This window comes from Myotis daubentonii, chromosome 1, assembly GCF_963259705.1.
Source record: "Myotis daubentonii chromosome 1, mMyoDau2.1, whole genome shotgun sequence".
Classification (NCBI taxonomy): Eukaryota; Metazoa; Chordata; class Mammalia; order Chiroptera; family Vespertilionidae; genus Myotis; species Myotis daubentonii.
The window spans coordinates 136,780,900-136,805,829 of record NC_081840.1 but is presented as its reverse complement, the minus strand read 5'-3'; the positions used below and the strand labels follow the sequence as shown (position 1 = coordinate 136,805,829).

The window sequence follows — 24,930 nt, the reverse complement described above, 5'->3', positions numbered from 1 at the left end:
CTGACAGTGATCAGAAACCCAGGGGGGAGCTAAGAGCTGGGGGGCAGGGCAAAGGCGGCCCTGGGGCCGCCTTTGCCCTGCCCCCCAGCCATGATCGGAGAATCAGGCGCCTTTTCCGCCCTGGCCAGTGATAGCAGGAAGTAGGGGTGGAGCCAGCGATGGGAGCTGGGCACGGTCGAAGCTGGCAGTCCCGGGAGCTAGGGGTCCCATGCCTGGGCTTAAAGCGGAGCCCACGATCATGCGGCCGCTGCAGCTGCGGGTCCCCGCTGCCCGGGCCGGACGCCTAGGCCAGAGGCCTCAGGCCTGGGCAAGGGGCCGATCCTGCGATTGGAGGGTGATGGGGGTCAACGCCTGAGGGCTCCCAGTATGTGAGAGGGGCCAGGCTGGGCTGAGGGACACTCCCCCCCCACACACACCCAGTGCACGAATTTCGTGCACCGGGCCCCTAGTGATTTCATAAGTGACAAAAAAGCAAGTGGAAACATATTATGCTGAAAAGCTTCTGCCACAGCAAAGGAGGAGTAAAAGGTGACCATAAGGGATGGGAGAAAATATTTGCAAACCATATATCTGACCAGGAATTCATCTCCAAAATATAAAAGGACCTCCTACAACTCACCCCATGCCTCCCCCCCCCCAAAAAAAAAAAAAAACATTTTAAATGGCCAACAGGTATATGAAAAGATGCTCAAATCAGTAGTCATCAGGGAAATGCAAATCAAAATCACAATGAGGTATCATCTCACTCTTGTCGGGATGGCCATTAAAAATAAAAATGACAAGTGTTGGCAAGCATGTGGAGAAATTGGAACACTTGCGCACTGTTGGTGGGAACATAAAATTATTAAGTCATTATGGAAAACAGTATGAAGGTTACTCAAAAAATTCAAAGTAGGATTACTCTGTAACCTAGCAATCCCACTTCTGGGTAGATAGCCAAAAGAAGTGAAATCTGGATGTCTGAGAAATATATGCATTCTCATGTTTATTGCAGCACTATTCACAGTAGTCAAGATGCACCCCACATGAATGGCTAGGATGGAAATATGACAGATGGATGGATAAAGGAAATATTATACACACACATATGTACACTGGAATATTATTCAGCCATATAAAGAAGGAAAATTATGTACTATGCAACACCATGAATGAACCTTAAGAGCATAAGTGAAATAAGCTAGTTACAGAAGGACAAAATACCACATGATTCCACTTACATGAGATATAAAATAGTTAAGCTCATAGTAGCAACTAGTAGAATGGTGGTTGCTGGCGAGTGGGGATGAGGATGGAAAGTTGCTGTCCAAAGAGTATAAAATTTCAGTTATGCAAGATGAATAAATTCTAGAAATCTATACAATTTTGTGCTTGTAGTTAAAAATATTGTATGGTACACTTTAAATTTTGTTGAGAGTAGATCTTGTGTTGTCTCTTTTTACAAAAAAACACTAGATATAATTCACATGGCTTAAAATTTCCCATTGTTAGTGTACAATTGATTTTTTTAGTAAATTTGTAGTTTGCAATCACCACAATTTAATTTCAGACATTTTCATCACCCAAAAGTTTCCTCAATCCAATTTTTAGTCATTCCCGACTTTCTTCTCCTAACTCAGGCAACCACAGATCTGTTTCATATATGTATAAATTTCCCTTCTCTAGAAATCACATATAAATGGGATTGTATAATATTTATTATTTGCATCTGACTTCTTTCACTCGGTAAAGGTTGCTTGAAGTTCATCCATTTTGTAGCATGTATCAATAGTCCATTTCTCTATTGTTCTGTTGTATATATAATACCAATTTTTGTTTATCTAACTACTATAGTGGTTGGTCATTTGGATTATTTCCACTTTTTGGCTATTATGAGTAATGCTGCAATGAATATTAACTTACAAGTCTCTGTATGAATGTATATTTTTATTTCTCTTGGTTAGATTCCTAGAAGTGTAACTACTAGGATATATAGTAAGTTTATGTTCAACTTTTAAGGAACTACGAAATTGTTTTTCTTTTTTTTCCCATGTTAAAGCAGTCACAGTCTATTAATTAACCAGATTACAAAATAACCAGGATAGTTACCTTCGTTCATCCTTCTACAAAATGGTGGTCTTTCTCTTCATTCCACCTCGTGGAAGATCATTTAAAGGGCCACAGGAAGCTGGCTTCTTTAAAGCACTTTCCAACCATATAGATCTCATGAATCAGATCCTCCATGCAGGTGGATGCTATATTTACCAAGAGATCAAGCAATCAATATGTTACCTGTCCAGTCAATTCGTTTTTTGTTGATTTTTCTCATAACCATGCTTATAGATCAATTCATGTACTAACATAAGGTTTGGGTACCCTCATGCAATACATGGTCCAACAGTCCTCATCATGTTAATGGAATCCTTGTTGAGCTTAACAAAGGTGCATTGAAGGTCTGGCAAAGGCAAAGAAGCCACAGCCCCTTTTGGACCTTTGGGCTCACACCACTGACACCTCTGATCTTGATGACAAATGCCAGTTTGGGTTCCGCAGGTACATAGAAGTTGCCAGCTTTTCTTGCCATCCTAGCCATTCAAATCTCAGTTCTGTACATCTGCCCATATTCCTGTGATAGTGCTTAGCTTTTTCATAGGTAAGCTTCCTCCTTGCCTTTCGTAGCATCTTCTGGGCAAACGTCTTTCTCAGGTGCTTAATCTTCACCTCTGTAAGATTCCTTTGCCCCTTCTTCTTTTTTTTTTAATTAAATCTTTATTGTTCAGATTATTACATTTGTTCCTCTTTTTTCCCCCCATAACTCCCCTCCACCCAGTTCCCACCCCACCCTCCACCCTCACTCCCCACCCACTGTCCTCATCCATAGGTGCACGATTTTTGTCCAGTCTCTTCCCGCATCCCCTACACCCCTTCCCCCTCCCAAGAATAGTCAGTCCATTCCCTTTCTATGTCCCTGATTCTATTATAATCACCAGTTCATTCTGTTCATCAGATTATTTATTCACTTGATTTTTAGATTCACTTGTTGATAGATGTGTATTTGTTGTTCATAGTTTGTATCTTTACCTTTTTCTTCTTCTTCCTCTTCTTAAAGGATACCTTTCAGCATTTCATATAATACTGGTTTGGTGGTGATGAACTCCTTTAGCTTTTCCTTATCTGTGAAGCTCTTTATCTGACCTTCTATTCTGAATGATAGCTTTGCTGGATAAAGTAATCTTGGTTGTAGGTTCTTGCTATTCATCACTTTGAATATTTCTTGCCACTCCCTTCTGGCCTGCAAAGTTTCTGTTGAGAAATCCGCTGACAGTCATATGGGTACTCCCTTGTAGGTAACTGACTGTCTTTCTCTTGCTGCTTTTAAGATTCTCTCTTTGTCTTTTGCTCTTGGCATTTTAATTATGATGTGTCTTGGTGTGGTCCTCTTTGGATTCCTTTTGTTTGGGGTTCTCTGCGCTTCCTGGACTTGTAAGTCTATTTCTTTCACCAGGTGGGGGAAGTTTTCTGTCATTATTTCTTCAAATAGGTTTTCAATACCTTGCTCTCTCTCTTCTTCTGGCACCCCTATAATTCGGATGTTGGTACGCTTGAAGCTGTCCCAGAGGCTCCTTACACTATCCTCGCATTTTTGGATTCTTTTTTCATTTTGCTTTTCCAGTTGGGTGTTTTTTGCTTCTTCGTATTTCAAATCGTTGACTTGATTCTTGTGATCCTCTAGTCTGCTGTTGGGAGTCTGTATAATATTCTTTATTTCAGTCAGTGTATGCTTAATTTCCAGTTAGTCCTTTATCATAACATCGAGGGTCTGACTAGATTTCTTGAGGATCTCACTACATTATCGGTGGTCTCACCAGTCTTTTTCAGGGTCTTACTAAATTTATCAGTGGCTTCTAGAAAGTTCTTGAAAAACCTTAAAAGTGTGGTTTTGAACTCTATATCCAGTCGTTTGCTTTCCTCCATTTCTGTCATTTGTGACCTGTTTCTTTGTCTCCGCATTTTTTATGCTTCCCTGTGTTGAAAAAGTGGTTTTCTGTGCTAAGTGTCCTCTAGGGCCCAGTGGTTCAGCCTCCCCAATTACCTGAGGAGGACACTCTTGGTGCACCCCCTTGTGGTCTTTGTGCACAGTCTTGTTGTAGTTAAGCCTTGATTGTTGTAGTTAACACTGGGAGGGAATGACCTCCAGGCCAATTGGCTGTGAGAATCTGCTGTGTCTGCAGTGGGAGAACTTCTGTGCTGGAGACACCCCTCTGGGGCAAGACTTGCTTCAATGGGGCTTTGGTGCTCACTGGGTCTGCCCCCTGACTGTGTCCTTTAAGGGTCCAAGAAGCTGAAAACTGGATGGTCCCACTCTGACCACTGGGCAGACTGGATCCTGGATCTCTAGGGAGATGCTCAAATATAGCCTTTGCCTGAGGCTACCCAGCAAAAGCCTCCGTGCAGGGCTTGGGCAGGGTGGGTCCCACAGGATCAACAGGGCAGAGCGAGCAGTTATGGCTGCTCTCAGTCCTGTCCTCAGAGGCTCTGCTTCTCAGTGTCCCGGTAATCGCTGCTAGCACCTCCGAGAGAAAGCTGCCCTCGAGTTCCGACCGATGCCAGACAGTCCCGCTTCTCCTGTATGAGTCTGGGTCCCCAAAGCCTCACCCAGATCTGGAGCTCAGAGCCTGAGACTCCCTCCCAATTGAATAAGACTACTGTGCCCTCAGCTGCCAGCCAGCTCCGCGTGCGCCTCTGTACCTTAGTATTTTCCTTCCGCACCGCACCTCCTCTGAGTCTCGGTATGCTTTTCTCTTTCCTTCTAGTTGTAGAATTTCCACTCAGCCAGCCTTACTGTGGTTCTGGATGATGTCCGTTCCGTCTTTTAGTTGTATTTTTGAAGTGGTTGTGTGAGGCAGCAATCTCCGGTGTTTACCTATGCCACCATCTTGGTTTCAAAGTGACTTTTGCCCCTTCTTAATAAGGGTTTCTGGCATGGCAGGAACTTTCTTCTTTGCTTCTGCATTCTCCATTGTTCCAGCCAGGAAAGTTGCTGTACCATTTTACATTCTTATCAGTACATGAAGATTCCAGTTTTTCTATATCCTCCCTCACCAACACTTTATTTTTTTCTTATTACAGTCAAGTTCATTTTTTATTTTTTGCATACGGATATCCAGTTATCTTAAAACCATCTGTTAATAGGCTATTCTTTCTACAATCAAATTGTCTTGGTACTTTTCACACAAAAAATCAATTGGCCATAATGTAAAGATTTATTTGTGTACTCTCAATTCTATTCAATTGATCTGTATGCCTATCCTGAAAACACCACACTGTCCATATTACTATAGCCTTATGGTAAATGTTTAAATTGGACAGTAAAAATGTTTCCAAGTTTGTTCTTTAACAAAATAATTTGGCTGTCTTTATCAGTTTCTACAAAATATCTTTTTAATGGGGATTGCATTAAATACATAGATCAATTGGCGAGGGAGAGGATTGCTATCTTAACAACTTTTAGTGTCTAAATCCATGAACTGGGAATGTCTCTCCTTTTATTTAGAGCCTCTTTAATTTTTATCTGTTTGTTGTTTTTAGTATAAGTCTGGAACTTCTTAAACTTCTTAGTATCAATCTTTTTGAGGCTATTCTGAAGGGACCCTTTTCTTAATCACACTTTCAGATTGTCCATTGCTAATATGTAGAAATACAATAGATTTTTGCATTAGTCTTGTATCCTGTGACCTTGCTAAATGATAATAATTTAATAGTTCTGTGGGTATAGAACTCATTACATCTGGAATTTTCAGGAGACTCATGAGTGGGAAATTTAGAGGCATACAAATGTTAGATGATGTGTGTGAATTTACATAGTGAGCCACTTACATTACATTCCTGAACTGCTGTTTCCCCTTATCCTAGTCATATTGTTGTAACCCAGATTTCAAAAGGACCCTCCTTACCTCTCAGAGAACTAAGACTAACTGTCCAAGACCACCAACAATTCCACTTCCTGTGGAAGTCTGAACATCTTCCCAGGGATTATATTCACTCTTCTTCCCCCAAAAACCTGCATCCTAGTGTGCCCTCTTTGTACAGTACTACACTGAGTTTCTCAGAAAGAATCCACTCATACAAAAGCATTAATGAAGCAACCCTAAATGACTCCCTAGATCAGATGGACTTAATCGACATCTTCAGAACATTTCACCCCAAAAATACAGAATATACATTCTTCACATAAGACATTTTTGAAGATAGACCACATATTGGCACATAGGCAACGTCTCTTTAAATTCAAGAAGATTAAAATCATATCAAGCATCTTCTCAGATAACAATTATATAATATTAGAAATAAATTACAATAAAAATTCAAACACTTGGAGGCTAAATAGCATGTTACTAAACAATAATTGGGTTACCAAAGAGATTAAAGAAGAAATAAAAAACATCCTGGAAACAAATGACAATGAAAACACAGCAATCCAAAATCTGTGGGACACAGTGAAAGCAGTCCCGAGAGGGAAGTTCATAGCATTACAGGCCTACCTCAAAAAACAAGAATAAATGGTAATAAATTATCTAACTCTACAACTTAAAGAATTAGAAAGAGAGCAACAAGAAAAGCCCAGAGTGAGCAGAAGGGAGGAAATAATAAAGATCAGAGTGGAAATAAATGACATAGAGACAAAAGATCAATAAAACCAAGAGCTGGTTATTTGAAAGGATACACAAGATTGATGAACCTCTAGCCAGGCTCACCAAGAAGCAAAGAGAGAGGACCCAAATAAACACAATCAGAAATGATAGAGGCAAAATAACAACAGACCCCACAGAAATACAAAGGATTGTTAAACAATACTATGAACAACTCTACTCCAACAAACTAGACAACCTGGAGGAAATGGACATATTCCTAGAAAAAGACAACCTTCCAAAACTCAATCAGGAAAAAAATAATCTGAATAGGCTGATAACTATGGAGGAAATCGAAGCAGTCATCAAAAAACTTCCAGCAAACAAAAGCCCTGGTCCAGACGGCTTCACAGGGGAGTTTTACCAAACATTCAAGGAAGAACTAAAACCTATCCTCAGAGTCCTCAGAGTATTCCAAAAAATTCAAGAAGAAGGAACACTTCCAAGGTTTTTCTATGAAGCCAGCATAACCTAATCCCCAAACCAGATACACTACAAAGAAAGAGAATTACAGGCCAATATCTCTAATGAACATAGATGCTAAAATCCTCAACAAAATTCTAGCAAATAGGATCCAGCATTACATTAGAAAGACCATACACCATGACCAAATGGGATATATCCCAGGGATGCAAGGCTAGCACAATATCCACAAATCAATAAACGTGATACATTACAGAAACAAATTGAAAGATAAAAATCACATAATTGTATCAATTAATGCAGAAAAGCATTTGACATAATACAACACACTTTCTTGATAAAAACTCTCAGCAAAGTGGGACTAGAGGAATCATACCTCAGCATAATAAAAGCCATATATGACAAAACTACAGCCAACATCATACTCAATGGGCAAAAACTAAAACCATTTTCCCTAAGAACTGGAACAAGACAGGAATGCCTTTAGAAACTAAGATGGCGGCATAGGGAAACACCGAAATTGCTGCCTCCTACAACAACTTCAAAACACAATAAAAAGTCAAAACGGACATCATCCAAAACTTACACGAAGGCTGGCGGGGTGGAAATTCTACAACTAGAAGGAAAGAAAAGCACACTGAGAGCCAGAGGAGCTGTGGAAGTAAAGTGCAGAGGTACGGAGGCTTGAGTGCAGAAAGGGGCTGGTACCTGAGGACACGGCTGTCTTTTTGAATCGGGAGGGAATCACAAGCTCCCGACTGCTCTGAACTCCGGTTCCGGGAAATCTATGGGGACCCAGGACTCATACGGGGAGAAACTGGACTGTCTGGCAGCGGGCAGAACTCTGAACTTGAGGGCGGCTTTCCCTCAGAGGTGCTTGCAGCAATTATCGGGACACTGAGACGGGCGGCCCCTTAGGGCAGGGCTGAGAATCCGCCATAGTTCCTTGCTCCGCCCTTTGATTCCCTGAGACCCCGCCCCACCCAGGCTGCGGCAGATGCTTTTGCATATGAAAGCCCTGGCCCTTTGCAACCTGAAAATTACCTAACAAACTGCAGCTGGGCCACAGACCCAGAACTTCCAAGGCCCAAGGCCCCACAGCAGCTTGCATTGCTTCACAGCTGGGCCTCATCAGGGCACCTCCAAACTCCAAAAAAGGAAGGGTAATCTGCAGTTCTCTTCATAGCTCCTGCTGGGTAACCTCCAAGAGACAGTGTACCCAGTGGTCAGAGGGGGACCATCCGGATTACAACTCCTCCGATCCATAAGGGACACACCCAGGGGGCAGACTCAGTGAGCACCAAAGCCCCACTGAAGCAAGTCTTGCCCCAGAAGGGTGTCTTCAGCACAGAAGTTCTCCCACTGCAGACACAGCCGACTCTCACTGCCAATTGGCCTGGAGGTCAATTCCTCCCAGTGATCCTACAACAATCAAGGCATAACTACAACAAGACTGTGCACAAAGCCCACAAGGGGGTGCACCAAGAGTGTCCACCTCAGGTAACGGGGGAGGCTGAGCCACTGGGCCCTACAGGACACCTAGCACACAAAACCACTCTACCAACACAGGGAACCATAAAAAATGCGGAGACAAAGAAACAGGTCACAAATGACAGAAATGGAGGAAAGCAAACGACTGGATATAGAGTTCAAAACCACGTTTATAAGGTTTTTCAAGAATTTTATGGAAACCGCCGATACATTTAGTGAGACCCTCAAGAAATCTAGTGAGACCCTCGAGGATATGAAAAAGGACCAACTAGAAATTAAGCATACACTGACTGAAATAAAGAATAATATACAGAGATCCAACAGCAGACAAGAGGCTCCCAAGAATCAAGTCAAAGATTTGAAATACAAAGAAACAAAAAATACCCAACCGAAAAAGAAAAGAGATTCCAAAAATATGAAGATAGTGTAAGGAGCCTCTGGGACAACTTCAGGCGTACCAACATCAGAATTACAGGGATACCAGAAGAAGAGAGAGAGCAAGATATTGAAAACCTATTTGAAGAAATAATGACAGAAAACTTCCCCTACCTGGTGAAAGAAATAGACTTATAAGTCCAGGAAGCGCAGAGAAGCCCAAACAAAAGGAATCCAAGGAGGACCATACTAAGACACATCATAATTAAAATGCCAAGAGCAAAAGACAAAGAGAGAATCTTAAAAGCAGCAAGAGAAAGACAGTCAGTTACCTACAAGGGAGTACCCATACGACTGTCAGCTGATTTCTCAACAGAAACCATGCAGGCCAGAAGAGAGTGGCAAGAAATATTCAAAGTGATGAATAGCAAGAACCTACAACCAAGATTACTTTATCCAGCAAAGCTATCATTCAGAATAGAAGGTCAGATGAAGAGCTTCACAGATAAGAAAAAGCTAAAGGAGTTCATCACCACCAAACCAGCATTATATGAAATACTGAAAGGTATTCTTTAAGAAGAGGAAGAAGAAAAAGGAACTCTTACCATTTGCCACAGCATGGATGGAACTGGAGAGCGGATAAATACCACATGATCTCACTCATTTGTGGAATATAATGAACAACATAAACTGATGAACAAGGACTGATCCAGAGATGGAGAGGCATTGATTGGACTGTCGGGCCTTGGAGGGAAGGTAGGGGAGGGTGGGGGTAAGGGAGAAAGATCAACCAAAGGACTTATATGCAAGCATATAGGCCTAACCAATGGACACGGACAATGGGGGGGGGTGAGGGCATGAGCGTGGGGGTAGGGGTTAACGTGGGGATAAGGACACATATGTAATATCTTAATCAATAAAAAATATATTTTTTAAAAAAAGACAGGGATGCCCACTCTCACCACTCCTGTTTGACCTAATACTGGAAGTGCTAGCCATAGCAATCAGACAGGAAGGAGAAATAAAACTGTCATTATTCACATATGACATGATATTATACATTGAAAACCCTAAAGAGTTCATCAAAAAACTATTAAATTTAATAAATGAATTTGGCAATGTAGCAGGATACAAAATTAATACCCAGAAATCTTTGGCTTTTTTATACACCAACAATGAACTCACAGAAAGAGAAACTAAAAAAAACCATCCCATGTGCCATTGCATTAAAAAACTTAAGATACCTAGGAATAAACTTAAGGAGGTAAAAAGATCTGTACTCAGAAAACTATAGGACATTGAAAAAAGCAATAGAGGAAGACATAAATAAATGGACACTTTTCAAAAGTGGACATACTGAAGTTCAAGAGACATGAAGACATGCTCAAAGTCACTAATCATCTGAGAGATGCAAATCAAAACGACAGTGAGATACCATCTCACACCTGTCTGAATGGCTATCATCCAGAAATTGACAAGTGCTAGCAAGGATGTGGAGAAAAAGGAACCCTCACGCACTGCTGGTGGGAATGCAGACTGGTGCAGCCACTGTGGAAAACGGTATGGAGTTTCCTCAACAAATTAAAAATGGAGCCCCAATTTGTCCCAGTAATCCCTCTTCTAGGAATGTATCCCAAGAAACTGGAAACATCAATCAGAAAGGGCATATGCACCCCTATGTTCATAGCAGCACAATTTACAATAGCTACGATTTGGAAACAGCCTAAGTGCCCATCAGTAGATGAGTGGATTAAAAAAATGGTGGTACTTCTACACAATGAAATACTACACTGCTGTAAAAAAGAGAAAACTCTTACATTTGCAACAGCATGGATGGACATGGAGAGCATTATGCTAAGCGAAATAAACCAGTCAGAGTAAGGTGAATATCACATGATCTCATTCATTTGTGGAATATAATGAATAACAAACTGTTGAACAAATATAGAACCAGAGACATAGAAGCATCAAACTTCAGAGGGTAAGAGATCAACTAAAAGACTTGTATGCATGCATATAAGCATAACCAATGGACACAGACACTAGGGGGATGAGGCATGTGCTGGGAGGTGGGGTGGCCGGGGAGAGATCAAGGGGGGGGGGGAGGGGAGACATGTAATACTGTCTATATGTATAAGACCCTAATATGTAAATAGACCAAACAACCGGTCACTATGATGTGTGCTGACCACCAGGGGGCGTGCACAGAACATGGCAGGCATCGGTCGTGGTGGGGTGGTGGGGCAGGCCAGTGGGGGTGCCAAACCAAGGTGGGGCACCGGTCACTGTCATCAAGGCAAGCCTCTGGTGGTTACTGAAAATTTTTTGCTCTTGTGCGCCGCGGTTCCACCTGGCGCTCGCACCTGCTGCCAGCGCCATTGTTCCCACCCCCTGCCAGCGTCTGGCGTCTGGCACCAGCCCTGATCAATTTGGTGCTGTCAGTGGATGCGAGCAGCGGCTGCCAGGTCCCGATCGACCCTCGGGGCTTCTCCACCTCCCCCTGCTCCTGCGACGGCCCACTCGCACCCACTGCCGGCACCAAAGCCGCTGTTTGCACCCACTGCCAGTACCAGCCCCACTTGCAGCCAGCGCCCGGTGCTGGTCCTGATTGCTCGGCACTGTCAGTGAGTGCAAGCAGCAGCTGCTGGCCCCCATCACTCCTGAGGGCTTCTCTAACTCCCCCTGCTCCTGAAGGGTGATCAGGGCAGCAGCTGCCACTCACACCCACTGCTGGCACTGGCCCCAATTGCTCCACGCTGTCAGTAGGTGCGAGCAGAGCCAGTGCCGTCAGAGCATGGGAGTGGCGGCGGCAGGAGCGGGGATTTGGGGGGGGGGGGGCGGGCAGGGACGCGGAGGATGGGCTGAGTCCCACCCCTGTGCCCACTGCAGCCTCACGGCCCACAGTTCCTTTCACAGTGCACAAATTCATGCACTGGGCCCCTAATAGGTAATACTTTAAACAATAAAGATTTAAAAGAAAAAATATTAATGAGCAGAAGTAGATCTACATTAAATGGAGCCTGAAGCTCACATTATGAACAGCATTCCTAGTAGGGTTTTTGTTTGTTTTTTAGGGCGAAGGGAGGAACACCCTCTAACAAGAAACTTAAAAATCCATACCAGCCTTTACTGTTGCACAGTGACCTCTTGGTCATGCCATCTCTACTTGCTTTTCTCCTTTATCCTTACCCCTTTTATGGCTTTGTTCCTCCTCCTCTGTTTTCCATTTACCTTCACTTTCTCTCTTTCAGATAACCCTCACCCTATGCTCCACAGTCTTTTATTTGTACTGCAGAGTAGCTTGCTCCTTCCTCTGAAGTCTAGGCGGCAGCTGGCACCTCAGTCCAGGAAGGCATTGGGAGTAGTGAACCTCTACTTGAAACACTTGCCAGACTGTCTCTTCAGCAAAGACAGCTTTATTTCTCAGAGGAATTCTAGAGCCATCTATTAATGTTTTTGCCTGCCTAAAGTCCCCTGTCACAGGCTCTTGTCCTCCTATGACTGGCTCAGTTGTCTTCTTCCTCAGAGGACACAGCTTAAGGAGGAGCAAACAGTAGTGGAGAGAGAGGAGCAAGGTACCCACCTAGCCTGCTGGATTCTTTGAATCCTTGCACATCATTAGGGTGACATATCACAGAGATCTATCCAACACACATTGGAGAAACTGAAGTACAAAAGGTTTTCTGAGGTGCTGGCCAAAGGGGGATGAATTTGAAATCAGGTATTTAATGTCCCAGGACACTGGCCAGTTATGTGGCTATCCTCCTGAGCATCTTGTAAGCAGTTTCTCTCCCCTGTGGCCTTTGAGTATTTGAACCACAGAAATATTCAAGGTCTGATTAAACTCTTTTTTTTTTTTAAATATATATTTTATTGATTTTTTACAGAGAGGAAGGGAGAGGGATAGAAAGTTAGAAACATCAATCAGCTGCCTCCTGCACACTCCCCACTGGGGATGTGCCCGCAACCAAGGCACATGCCCTTGACCGGAATCGAACCTGGGACCCTTGAGTCCGCAGGCTGATACTCTATCCACTGAGCCAAACCGGTTAGGGCTGATTAAACTCTTATTGAACATTTCATCTTTAGTGACTCACTCAAGGAAAGCATACTTGCAGGTTACATGAAAACTTTTCTTGATATCTCCCATTTAACATTCTTTTGTTTTTCTGGACCCCAGTTAGTGTCATGTATTGCTAAGATACTGAGTTTGTATTTTATACTCATTCATCAGAACCCTGTCACTTACCCCAGGAAGAGACTATCTACTTTAAAGGCTAGATCTAATTTATTAGTTAAAATAACATGCACTTTGAATACTATGAATGATTTTACTCATGAGGGAACTGATTTAACTCAAATTATCATCTATGGTCTGGTAATAGCATCATACTTTATAGTTAGGACTTCTGTAACTCCTCCTTATGTATAGCTTAGAGATGCAGAAAGTCAATAGACCAGTAACCCTTGAACAGATGCTAATAATTGTCAGTGTAATTTAAAATTGCTTGTATGTGCTAAAAATTTTGGTAAACCATTTTTTAAAAAGGAGGATGGGTGAATATATTATGTTGGGCTGTTAAAATATCTCCCTGATCGACTAACAATATCTGCAAAACTACACTGTTATCTGCTAGCAAAAATTATTTTCTCCTAATAAATGGCCATTTAAATCACTGATAAGAGGTAATCGGGAAGTTAATGGAAGTCCCTCTTTTTTAATGGTTAGGATGAACACTATTGTTATTTCTTGTACTTTTTTCTATCCAGACAGAGAATCCAGAGAAATTTTTAAAGACATTGAAGAAATAATAAAAATGAACAAAAACGCTTTCCACCAGTTGGAAACACTTTTCAGCTGGTTTATTAATGTTCAGGTAACAGAGTGCCATGTTCTTGTTACTCCAGTTTTTGGTCATATAAGTGTTAAATTCAAACAGAAAGTTGGCCAAAATTATATACAAATGACTGAAAATAATGAACTTAACAGTTACATAATTTTTATTATAAGAGTAACACTTATGATATCAAATCAGTCCAAACTTTTAAAATATGATTTGAGGTCATTACTAGTAGTCAACATTTATTTTCTGCGTTATCTGAGGATGCCAGGTATATGAGCATACCCTTTATATAGATCACAAATTGGAAAATTCTTCCATATATTGAGTGGAAATGTGCCACCATGTAACTATTCAGTGCTCCTAACTCAATTCTATGGAATATAACTTTCATTTTTCTAATTTAATATTCTGTAAGGAACAAAACTCATTTTCGATTTCTTTTCATTCACTCAACCCTAACCAATATTCCCAGATGAAATCATAGGGTCCCTATGAGTTTTAAATATAAGATTAGGTATAATTGTGTTAAGAAGGAGGATTATGAAGTACTAGAGGCCTGGTGCACGACATTCGTGCACTCGGGGGTGGGGGGTCCCCCTCAGCCTGGCCTGCGCCCTTTTGCAGTCCGGGAGCCCTCAGGGGATGTCCGACTGCTAAGACAGGCATCAGCCTGGCTTGCGGCTGAGCGGCACACGGCCTGTGGGAGCACACTGACCACCAGGGGGCAGCTCCTGCATTAAGTGTCTGCCCCCTGGTGGTAAGTCCACATCATAGCGCCTGGCCGTTCCACCATTTGGTCAATTTGCATATTACCCTTTTATTATATAGGATTTTCTGCTTTGAATAAGATCATTAAACAAATTTCCCCACAATTCTATAATCCATGTGAGTGTTAATACACATGTAGATCCAATGCTATCCAAAACCTATCCAAGCTGGTAGCCCATAATAACTTTCTTTTACTTTGCACTTTTAATAATCTGCTGCTGCTGTTATTTCTTGATTTTTAAATTTTAGACATTATCTTTAGATTCTTAGTTGAAGATGACAAATGGTCCTTCTCAGCACACACACACACTTACTATCCCTCATCTTTCCAGTATAGACATAGTACCAATTTTAGCTTAAAATATTTAGTACTTACATTTTTATGACTATATAAATATTATTCACAGCCAAGCCACAAGGTGTATTATTATGACATTTTCTTTCTTATACAGTCTTTAGTTTTTCTTGGAATAATTATCTTTTTCTTGGTTTGCTTGGAGTTTCTAAGAATTAATCACTACTTCTTTTCCTTTTGGGGGAGGATATTTTTCCAATGATTCTTTTTAGAGAGAGAGAAAAACAGAGAAACATCAATGCGTGAGAAACACATTGATCGGTTGCTTCCTGCATGAGCCCCGACCAGGGCCCAGGCCAAGGAGGAGCCTGCAACCAAGGTACGTGCCCTTGACCAGAATCAAACCTGGGACCCTTCAGTCAACAGGCCGACATTCTATACACTGAGCCAAACCGGCTAGTGCACTGCTCGGCAAACTCATTAGTCAACAGAGCCAAATATCAATAGTACTTCTTCAAAATAGACTCGCCCAGGCCAAAAACCGACTTCTGCGCATGGGCCACGAAGTTTCAGTCGCACTGTACGCGCACCCGCATGTGGTATTTTGTGGAAGAGCCACACGCAAGGGCCCAAAGGGCCGCATGTGGCTCGCGAGCCGCAGTTTGCCGACCATGGGGCTAGGGCAATGACTACTTCTTCAACTGAAGTATTAATCTCTAATTCTCCAACTAAACATAATTTCACACAACAGTTTGATCAGTTCTGCTTTTTTTGTTTTTGTTTTCTTATGGAGCTTACTGTCCTGCTGCTCCAGTCTGAACTGGAACTTTCTAGCTGTCCTGGGACTCCTTCATTAGCATCCTAAGAATTCTCTTTCCCTCTCTCCTGTGCTGGATCCCTTGTTTCTTTATCCCGTAATTTCACCTTCTTAGATTCATTCTCATTTCTTTTTTTTTTTCTTAGAGGAAGGAAGACGGAGGGAGAGAAACATCCATCCACTGCCTCCAGCATGCCCCTACACTGGGGATTGAGCCTGCAACCTCTGCATGTGCCCCAACTGGGAATTGAACCAGCAACCTTTTGGTGCACGGGAGGATGCTCAACCAACTGAGCCACACTGGCCAGGGCTCATTCTCATTTCTTGATAAAACACATCCAGTAGTTTCATAAGAAAATCTATATGGAAGTCAGGACACATGCCCAAGTTGTGGGCTTAATCCCCTGTCAGGGGGCATGTAGGAGGCAGTTGATCAATGATGTTTCTCTAATCGATGTTTATATCTCCCATGTAATTCCCTCTCTCTCTCCCTAAAAAAATAATAAAAAATATATATGTATTTTTTTAAATATATATTTTATTGATTTTTTACAGAGGAAGGGAGAGGGAATGAGAGTTAGAAACATCGATGAGAGAGAAACATCGATCAGCTGCCTCCTGCACGAGCCCCCCACCCCCACCCCAGGGATGTGCCCACAGCCAAGGTACATGCCCTTGACCAGAATCAAACCTGGGACCCTTCAGTCCACAGGCCGATGCTCTATCCACTGAGCCAAACCGGCCAGGGCATAAAATATATTTTTAAAAAATAAAAAAAGAATGAAGTACTGATACATACTACAACTTGAATGAACCTGGAAAACATTGCCCTAAATGAAAGAAGCCAAAAATACCAATGGCATATTTCACAGGTCTAGAACAAACTCTCTAAAAATTCATCTGGAATTTTAAAAAGACCCCAAATAGCTGCAGCAATCCTGAGAAAGAAGCACAAAGTTGGAGCAATCACAATACCAGGTACCAAGCTACATTACAAAGCCACTATTCTCAAAACTGCCTGGTACCGGCACAAGAACAGACATATAAAACAATGGAGCAAAACAGAGAGCCCAAAAATCGACCCAAGCCATTATGGTCAATTAATATTTGACAGAGGAGGCAAGAGCATACAATGGAATCAAGACAGTCTCTTCAATTTTAAATGGTGTTGGGAAAATTGGACAGATACATGCAAAAAAATGAAACTAGACCACCAACTTACACCATACACAAAAATAAACTCAAAATGGATAAAAGACTTAAACGTAAGATGGGAAACAATAAAAATCTCAGAAGAATCTGTAGGCAGCAAAATATCAGACATATCTCATAGTAATGTTACTGATACATCCCCTAGTACAGTGGTCAGCAACTGCAGCTCACGAGCCACATGCGGCTCTTTGGCCCCTTGAGTGTGGCTCTTCCCCAAAATATCACATGCGGGCATGCACGTACAGTGCAATTGAAACTTCATGGCCCATGCGCAGAAGTCAATATTTGGGGGAAGAGCCACACTCAAGGGGCCAAAGAGCTGCATGTGGCTTGCGAGCTGCAGTTTGCTGACCACTGCCCTAGGACAATGGAAACTAAGAAGAAAATAAACAAATGGGATTACATCAAAATAAAAGGCTTCTCCACAGCAAAAGAAACCATCAACAAAACAAGAGAGCCCACTGCATGGGAGAACATATTTGCCAATATTACATTCCATAAGGGTTTCATCTCCAAAATTTATAGGGAACTCATACATCTTAACAAAAGGAAGATAAACAATCCAATTTAAAAAATGGGCAAAGACCTAAATAGACACTTTTCTAAAGTAGACATACAGAAGGCCAAAAGACATATGAAAACATGCTCAAAGTCACTAATCATCTGAGAGATGCAAATCAAAATGACAGTGAGATACCATTTCATACCTGTCAGAATGGCTATCATCAACAATCAAAAAGTGCTGGCGACTATGTGGTGAAAAAGGAGCCCTAATGCACTGCTGGTGGGAATGCAAACTGGTGCAACCACTGTGGAAAACAGTATGGAGTTTCCTCAGTAAATTAAAAATGGAACTGTCATTTGACCCAGTAATCCCACTTCTAGGAATATATCCCAAGAAACCAGAAACACCAATCAGAAAGGACATATGCATCCCTATGTTCATAGCAGCATAATTTACAGTACAACAGCTAAGATTTGGAAACAACCTAAGTGCCCATCAGCAGATGAGTGGGTTAAAAAAAATGGTGGTACATCTACACAATGGAATACTATGCTGCTGTAAAAAAAAAGAAAGAACTCTTACCATTTGCAACAACATGGATGGACATGAAGAGCATTATGCTAAGCAAAATAATCCAGTCACAGTAAGGTAAATATCACATGATCTCACTCATTTGTGGAATATAATGAACAACATAAACTGATGAACAAAAATAGAGACAGAGAAGCATCAAACAGACCGTCAAACCTCAGAGGAAAGGCAGGGGAGGTGGATAAGAGATCAACCAAAGGACTTGTATGCATGCATATAAGCATAACCAATGGACACAGACACTAGGGAGGTGAGGGCATGTGCTGAGGGGTGGGAGCAGCCTGGGAGTGATCAGTGGGGGGGGGAAGGAGACATGTAACACTTTCAACAATAAAGAAGGAAGGGAGGGAGGGAGGGAAGAAGGAGCCAACCACAGAAGTCCACATCTATCTAATAAAGAGGGGATATGCTAATTGACCCTCACATCATTGCAAAGATGGTAGCACCACAGCCAATAAGGAAATATGCTAATTGCCACACCCTCAAAGATGGCGGTGCCCAGTCCCCTCAGCCCCACCGGGGCAGCAGGCACATGGCAAGGCTGGGCTTGCCCCCAGGCAGGCCACGCTGCTCCGCGTGCCTGCCTCCAGAGACCCCCCAGTCCCCTCAGCCCCACAGCCGCCCAGGGCCATCCAAGGCTCAGGTACAGGGCCAGCTGAGGCCTGCGCTGCCAGGAGTGGCAGCAGCAGAGGTGTGATGGGGTGTCGCCTTCCCCTGATCACTGGGTCACCTCCTGCCCCTGAGGGCTCTTGGACTGTGAGAAGGTGCAGGCTAGGCTGAGGGACCCCTTTTCCAGTGCATGAATTTTCATGCACTGGGCCTCTAGTATTATATGCTTCTGCTCATATGAAAGCCCAGTATAGGAACCTCTAAAGAGACAGAGCTAGATTAGTGAATGATTAGTTGGGAGTGAGGGGAGGTAGGGTCAGATAAGGTGGGGAGGATGAGCAGTGATAGCTAAAGCATCAACATGGTGAAAATGAACTAAAATTGGCAGTGGTGATGGGTGCACATATCCAAATATACTAAACCTGAGAAGTTGGGTGTAGTCAGGGGTTTGTTTAGTTTGTGGAACTAGAAGACCTCCAAGTAAGATTAGTGGAAGTTAAAGGGGAGCCTTGTAGTGTATCAGCAGGTGCACTTGTTTCCTCATCTGTAAGAGATTTGGATTTGAAAGGCAGTATTTACAGGGATTGAGAGCAAAGATTTTGGAGCACGATTTGCCCGATTTCAGCTATTCACTAGCCTTTTCATCTTGGACATATTATTTATTCTCTGAATTCAGATTATGTAAGATGGGGATAATTATATACCTACCTAATATAACTGCTGTGGGGAATATGTATACACACACATTCTTATTTAGAACAATACTGCTGCATAGTAAGCTTACTGTCATAAAATTGAGGTCCTTTTCAGATCTATTAGGTTACATGGTCAATTTCTGCCAGCCTGGCATTCCAAGGTAGAGATCTGAACCAGAGATGTAGGCTAATCATTTCCTGTCTGTAGTGTTCTCAAATACTTGGTATGAGATACCCAAGAAGAAAATGGAAAGAACATGTGAATAGCAAGGACAGAGTGTTGAGGAATATTATATTTGGGAACAAGAGGCAGGAGTATATAGAAGGGGCCGATAAAGGAACATTCAGAGATAGAGATGGAAAACTAGGAAATACTGTCATGAAAGCCAAGTGAGACAGAAAAGAAGCTCCGGGGAAGGCGGCCTTTTAGAGGAGAGGCCACTTGAGCCGAGTGTGAAAGCTGTGGGACATATCTGATGGACAGGGAGACGTTCAAGATGAAAGCAGAGGGAATCAATTGATGAAGCAGTTTTGCAATGATTCAAGAAGGAGGAGGATAATTTCTTGGAGTTGGAATAAAAGAAGGGAAAGCTGTATTTTGATGCAATCAAATTGGAGTTGGGAAAGTTGGAAGCTGGGGAAGCTCATGTTGGATAACTTCCACTTTTTCCCAAAAAACTAGGAAGCAAAGCCATCTGGAAAGAGAGAGGAAAGAACCATGTTTCTAAGCAGCTTTAAATATTTTCCCTAATTCTTCCTTTTGTATGAATGAAAAACAAATGATCCATGTCAATTATAATGGGTAATACTTGCTGAGCCTTTAATATCTTGCTAAGAGCTTATTTCAAACTTAAAATATCCCTCACAGGCAAATGGTATCAGTATCATATCTACATATTACAGAAGGTATTACATAAGAAAGCTCAAGGTTATCTAGCTAATAAGAGGTATAACCAACACTTTATATGAAATACATCACTTGACCTATATCGTAGGGATGTGGAAAGTAAGATTTTCTTTGCTTTTATATTTTGTAACAGGTGACAACCAAAGCCAAACAACTGAAAGATTCAGTCACCTGCTCCCCAGGTGAGTTAGCATCTACTTCACCCCATTAATCCAAAGCAGTTTCTTTAAAATAAATTCCTTTTTTATAACATCTTTAAATCCGATGGTATAATAGCTTTGACCAATGAACTCTATTGGCCAAACCTCTTAAAGGTGTCAAATTAGCCCTAGCTGGTTTGGCTCAGTGGGTAGAACATCGGCCTGTGGACTAAAGGGTCCCAGGTTCGATGCTTGTCAAGGGCACATGCCTGGGATGCAGGCTTGATCCCCAGTGCGAGCATGCAGGAGTCAGCTGATCAGTGATTCTCTCTCATCATTGATATTTCTCTCTCTTCCTCTCTGAAATCAATAAAAATATTTTTTTAAAAATAAAAGGCGTCAAATTATATGAACCACTAGCCAATTCAGCCCTAAACATAGTGAGTGCTAAGATGTATGTGGTAAGTTTAAAGAATTATAAAAAACCTTGTTCTCTTCTAGTTTGGGGTCAGGGATGAAGGGGACTGTATGCAGTATCCCTACACCGCCCACCCCACGCATCCACACGCTGCCCTCAGAAGAGCAACAAGTAGTTTTCCCAAGGATCTATGTTTCTCCAAATGTTTCTTCCAAGACTAACTGGAATTTTGTTAGTGTCTCCGTACTGTTTGCCTAGAACCAGGAAGTAAGAAAATGCCTTCTAAACCTTCCAACTTAACCTAAATACAGGTCCCAGGGAGTTTAGTGCAGGTGAGCAACCCTGGAGGTGCCCGAAGTCGTCCCCAGGAAGGGCTCAGCGTGGGGACTGCAGGCTTTAGGAAAGGGGGCATTTCCAGATCCTTTTCTACCAATAGAGTTATCTGTCTGGGCATGGAGGCAGAAATCGGCAGGGAGATGACGTGTAAAAGAAGCTGACCTCCACAGCATTCTCCAAAGATGCATTCTGGAAAGGCAGTGTGGTGTAGCCAAGTGAACAGACAGGCGGGTCCTGCCAGAGCATTGGCGGAGGGGGGGAGGGGGGGAGGGGTGCAGTTGGGTGTTTCGGGGCATCTCTGAGGCGACACCCGTCGCTGGGAGCCAGGGTCAGTTTGCCCACTTTCAGCCGAGGGCTGAAATGAACAGGTGTCGATCCCGGTGGCACCGGAAGTGGCTTTGAGTAGAGAGCAGATCCCACAGGTGCGTGGTCACCTGCAGATGGTGGCGCGGCGTGAGCTCGGACAGACCCGCTTGAGTTGTGCTAATGGAATTAGGGGCAACTCTGGATAGTGAGGAGCCACCTTCCTAACCTCAAAAGGAGCAGCTGTTCCTCGGAGGCCTGTGCACTCTGATCGCGGTGGGTTCCAGGTACACCCACTGCTCCTCAGAGCGGTGGGACCAGGCAGAGCGGGTTCAGGTCCTCCCCGCCCCCCACCTCTGCTGCCTCCTGAGGCTGACTTTCCTCATCGGTAAAATTAGGGCACCGATACCTGTCCTAGAGCAAAGTAAGAACTAAGGGAGATGACATGTGAAATGCCTGGGACATCGCCTGCTGTGTGAGAGGCCGCTGTCCCTCTCGTCTCCTGACGTGACCATTTCATCTGTGTGAGTGCCCTTTCCCACAGGGACGGTGAGGCTCTCTGAGCTCAAGTCAACAGCTCAGCATTCCAGGCCTGGCAAGGCCACCGTGGCCCTGCCCGACGACATCATCACCCAGCGGGAAGACGCCCAGCAGGCCGCGGGCGCTGGGCAGGACAGCGAGCAGGAGCAGGAGGAGCAGGAGGCCGCGGTCCCGGAAGGCCAGCCGAGGAGACGCAAGCCAGCCAGGCTGCCCGAGGCGGCGGCGAAGGCAGAGCCAGAGGAGAAGTTCCGTGGAAAGAGGCAGAAGGACTTTGATATATCAGAACAAACCGCATCGAGCGACGAGGAGAGCCAGAGGAAAGAGAGAAGCCGCACTGCAGAGGAGCCATGGACTCAGAATCAGCAGAAACTTCTGGAATTGGCATTACAGCAATACCCAAAGGGATCCTCTGACCGCTGGGACAAGATCGCCAAATGCGTCCCGTCTAAGAGTAAGGTGGGTGAGGCGGGAAAGGTGTGAGAGCCACCCCGTGACCGCAGCCAGCTCTGCCCCGTCTTGGTCACAGCCTCTGTCTGCAGCTGTCCTGGGAGCTGTGCACTCGGCTGATTAGTGTGCATGGAGGCGGTCAGCAGTCGAAGTGGGCCATTATACAGACCAGGTAGTTTTCCTGAGAAAATTCCAGGCATGGAGCATAAATGTTACCCTCAGTCACACCCCGCCAGCCTCTGGAGCATTTGCTCTCCCAGGCGGCAGCTCCCTCTAAGCAGAGTGAGGAGGTTTCTCAAAATCACGGGCCCCCGAGCTCTGTGACGAGCCTTTAGCCAAGGGGCTGTGTGGTCCCAGCTCTGCATGTGGCTCTGGACTCAGCAGTAGCAGGCGGCTGACCGGAGACCCTGGAGGCATGTTTGTATGTGGGGTCAGTGTGAGAAGGACATTTAGGGCTCAGCTTACCCGCTGTAGCCTTGACTTTTATAACAGACTTTCCTCCCCATTTAGTGTCTGCTTCAGTACATCTGCAGAGTCCTCAGATGAAAAACTCAGGCGGGAAGATGGTGTCCCCGGGGAACGCCAGCCCCACCCGGCCCGTGCCCTCTGCTCGGCCAGTGGAGTTCCTCCCCGGGTGGCCCTCCTGCTCTGCCCTGGCCCGACACTGTCTCCAGGGCTCCTCTCCTTGCGGCCGTGCTCTTCTGTCTGAGGCACAAGGAACACTGAGAAATCAAAGAGCCAGTCTCTTCTGCCTTCTGTGCCTCTGGGCACATTGATGTTCATTGACATTCTTATTTTTTTAATTGAAATTCCATGTTGGACAATCTAGCTTGTGGCCATGAATGCCCCCGGGTGTACAGGTCTAGTTATCTGTCACCTACTTTAAAATGAGGAGTCAGGGTTTCCCACGGAGAAAAATAAAACCATTTTCAGTTGATCTATTTGAGAAACACAGACTCCCCCTGCCTCTCCAACTGCTTTACCAGAAGTAATTATTTTCCCTAAATTTCTCCAGCATCTGTCAGGACACAGGCATCTGCCTATGTGATGAACTGATGTTGGTGTAAAAGGAAGGAGAGGGGACTGGATTCCTTAGGACACTTAGAAACTCACTGACTTGGGGTTTGGGAACCTTCCTGTCTCAACCAGAAATGAGCAGCTTTTCCTGTCCTGCAGAAGTCCCCTTTCAGCCCTGACCTCAGAACCGGGTCCAGGAAAGGCTGCGGGGCCCGTCTGCTGTGCAGCGACTCCATGAGTGGCCAGAGCGGGAGGTCCCCGGCAGCCTTTGGAGAGGGGCAAACCCGAAGGAGAATATCCTGGATGCGTGGCCTCACGTTTTTTGGTTTCTCTGAAATGACATGTTGTGATGAAATAGTGAAATGTTAAACATGATCATTATAGTTAGCAAAGTGAACATCATGGTCGCAATGATAGTAGGCCTCACAGAGCTGCCACTGGCCCCACACCTAGCGATTCGCACCACGCCCTGAGCTGGACATTCAGCTGGCCGCCTCCTTGCACCTGTCTAGCCTTACCTTCCTGTGACCACCCAGACTCACCTGGGAAATTCTAGGCAGGTCCTGTGCAAAGTGAATGGACATGAGACTGTCTCATTATCACTGGGCACAGCTGACAGGCAGGCTTACCCAGGAAGTAATTGTTTTACCTCTCTGGTTTGTGGAAGTAATTGTTTCACCTCTTTTTCTTCCTACAGGAAGACTGTATCGCTAGATACAAGTTGCTGGTTGAACTGGTCCAAAAGAAAAAACAAGCTAAAAGTTGAATATTCTGGAAGATGATGTTCACCTTCATTTTCCAAAATGAGTATTTTAAAACTCTTATGCAGAAATTTGCATTTTGTACCTCAGCATTCTATGAATCATGTGCCTTAATAAAAAAATAATAATAAATTTAAAATAAATGTTGTGCTCTACTGTTTAAACAAATAGTGAGTTAAAGGAGAAAAAAAATTGGGTATTTTACCACTTATTCTCTCATTACTACCAACTTTACTTTCATGGGGAACAAACTGAATAGTGCCTTCCAGCAATCAGACAAATACATGATTTTGAAGGAACAGATGAGTAGACCAGCGATTTTCAACATTTTTCATCTTGTAGCACATAAACTAATTACTAAAATTCTGCAGCACACCAACATATATATATATTACATTATTTGCCGATCAGACAAAAAAAAAGGATATTGTTGTGTTGGCTGTTGCCATTTTTTTGACAGTCTAAGGGAAAAGAGGTCAGTGCCCCTGATAAATAGCCAGGTGTTGCCCTAGCCAGTTTGGCTCAGTGGATAGAGCATTGGCCTAGCCCTAGGGACTGAAGGGTCCCGGGTTCGATTCCAGTCAAGGGCACATGCCCTGGTTGTGGGCTTGATCCCCAGTAGGAGGTGTGCAAGAGGCAATCAATCAATGATTCTCCACATTGATGTTTCTGTCTCTCCCTCTCCCTTCCTCTCTGAACTCAATAAAAATATATTACAGATAAGTAAATAGTCAGGGGTTGCATGCTTCAACAATTCTTGTGGCACAC

The 24,930-nt window shown here is 43.6% G+C and overlaps 1 protein-coding gene and 1 pseudogene across 2 annotated transcripts in view; one reads left to right on the top strand and one right to left on the bottom strand.

The window, feature by feature from the left end:
* DNAJC1 (DnaJ heat shock protein family (Hsp40) member C1) overlaps positions 1 to 24,306 on the top strand; it is a 212,408-nt gene extending 188,102 nt beyond the window's left edge. Inside the window, exons 8-10 of one of the 2 annotated variants that reach the window (XM_059660789.1) lie at positions 20,334 to 20,382; positions 21,942 to 22,393; positions 24,099 to 24,306. In XM_059660789.1, coding sequence (XP_059516772.1) covers positions 20,334 to 20,382; positions 21,942 to 22,393; positions 24,099 to 24,167 — 570 coding nt within the window. In that variant the 3' untranslated portion in view covers positions 24,168 to 24,306. The remainder of the gene's footprint in view (positions 1 to 20,333; positions 20,383 to 21,941; positions 22,394 to 24,098) is intronic. The other variant, XM_059660783.1, reaches the window with a different exon arrangement.
* On the bottom strand, positions 2,103 to 2,868 carry LOC132230767 (60S ribosomal protein L7-like; annotated as a pseudogene).
* Positions 24,307 to 24,930: the final 624 nt, after the last annotated feature.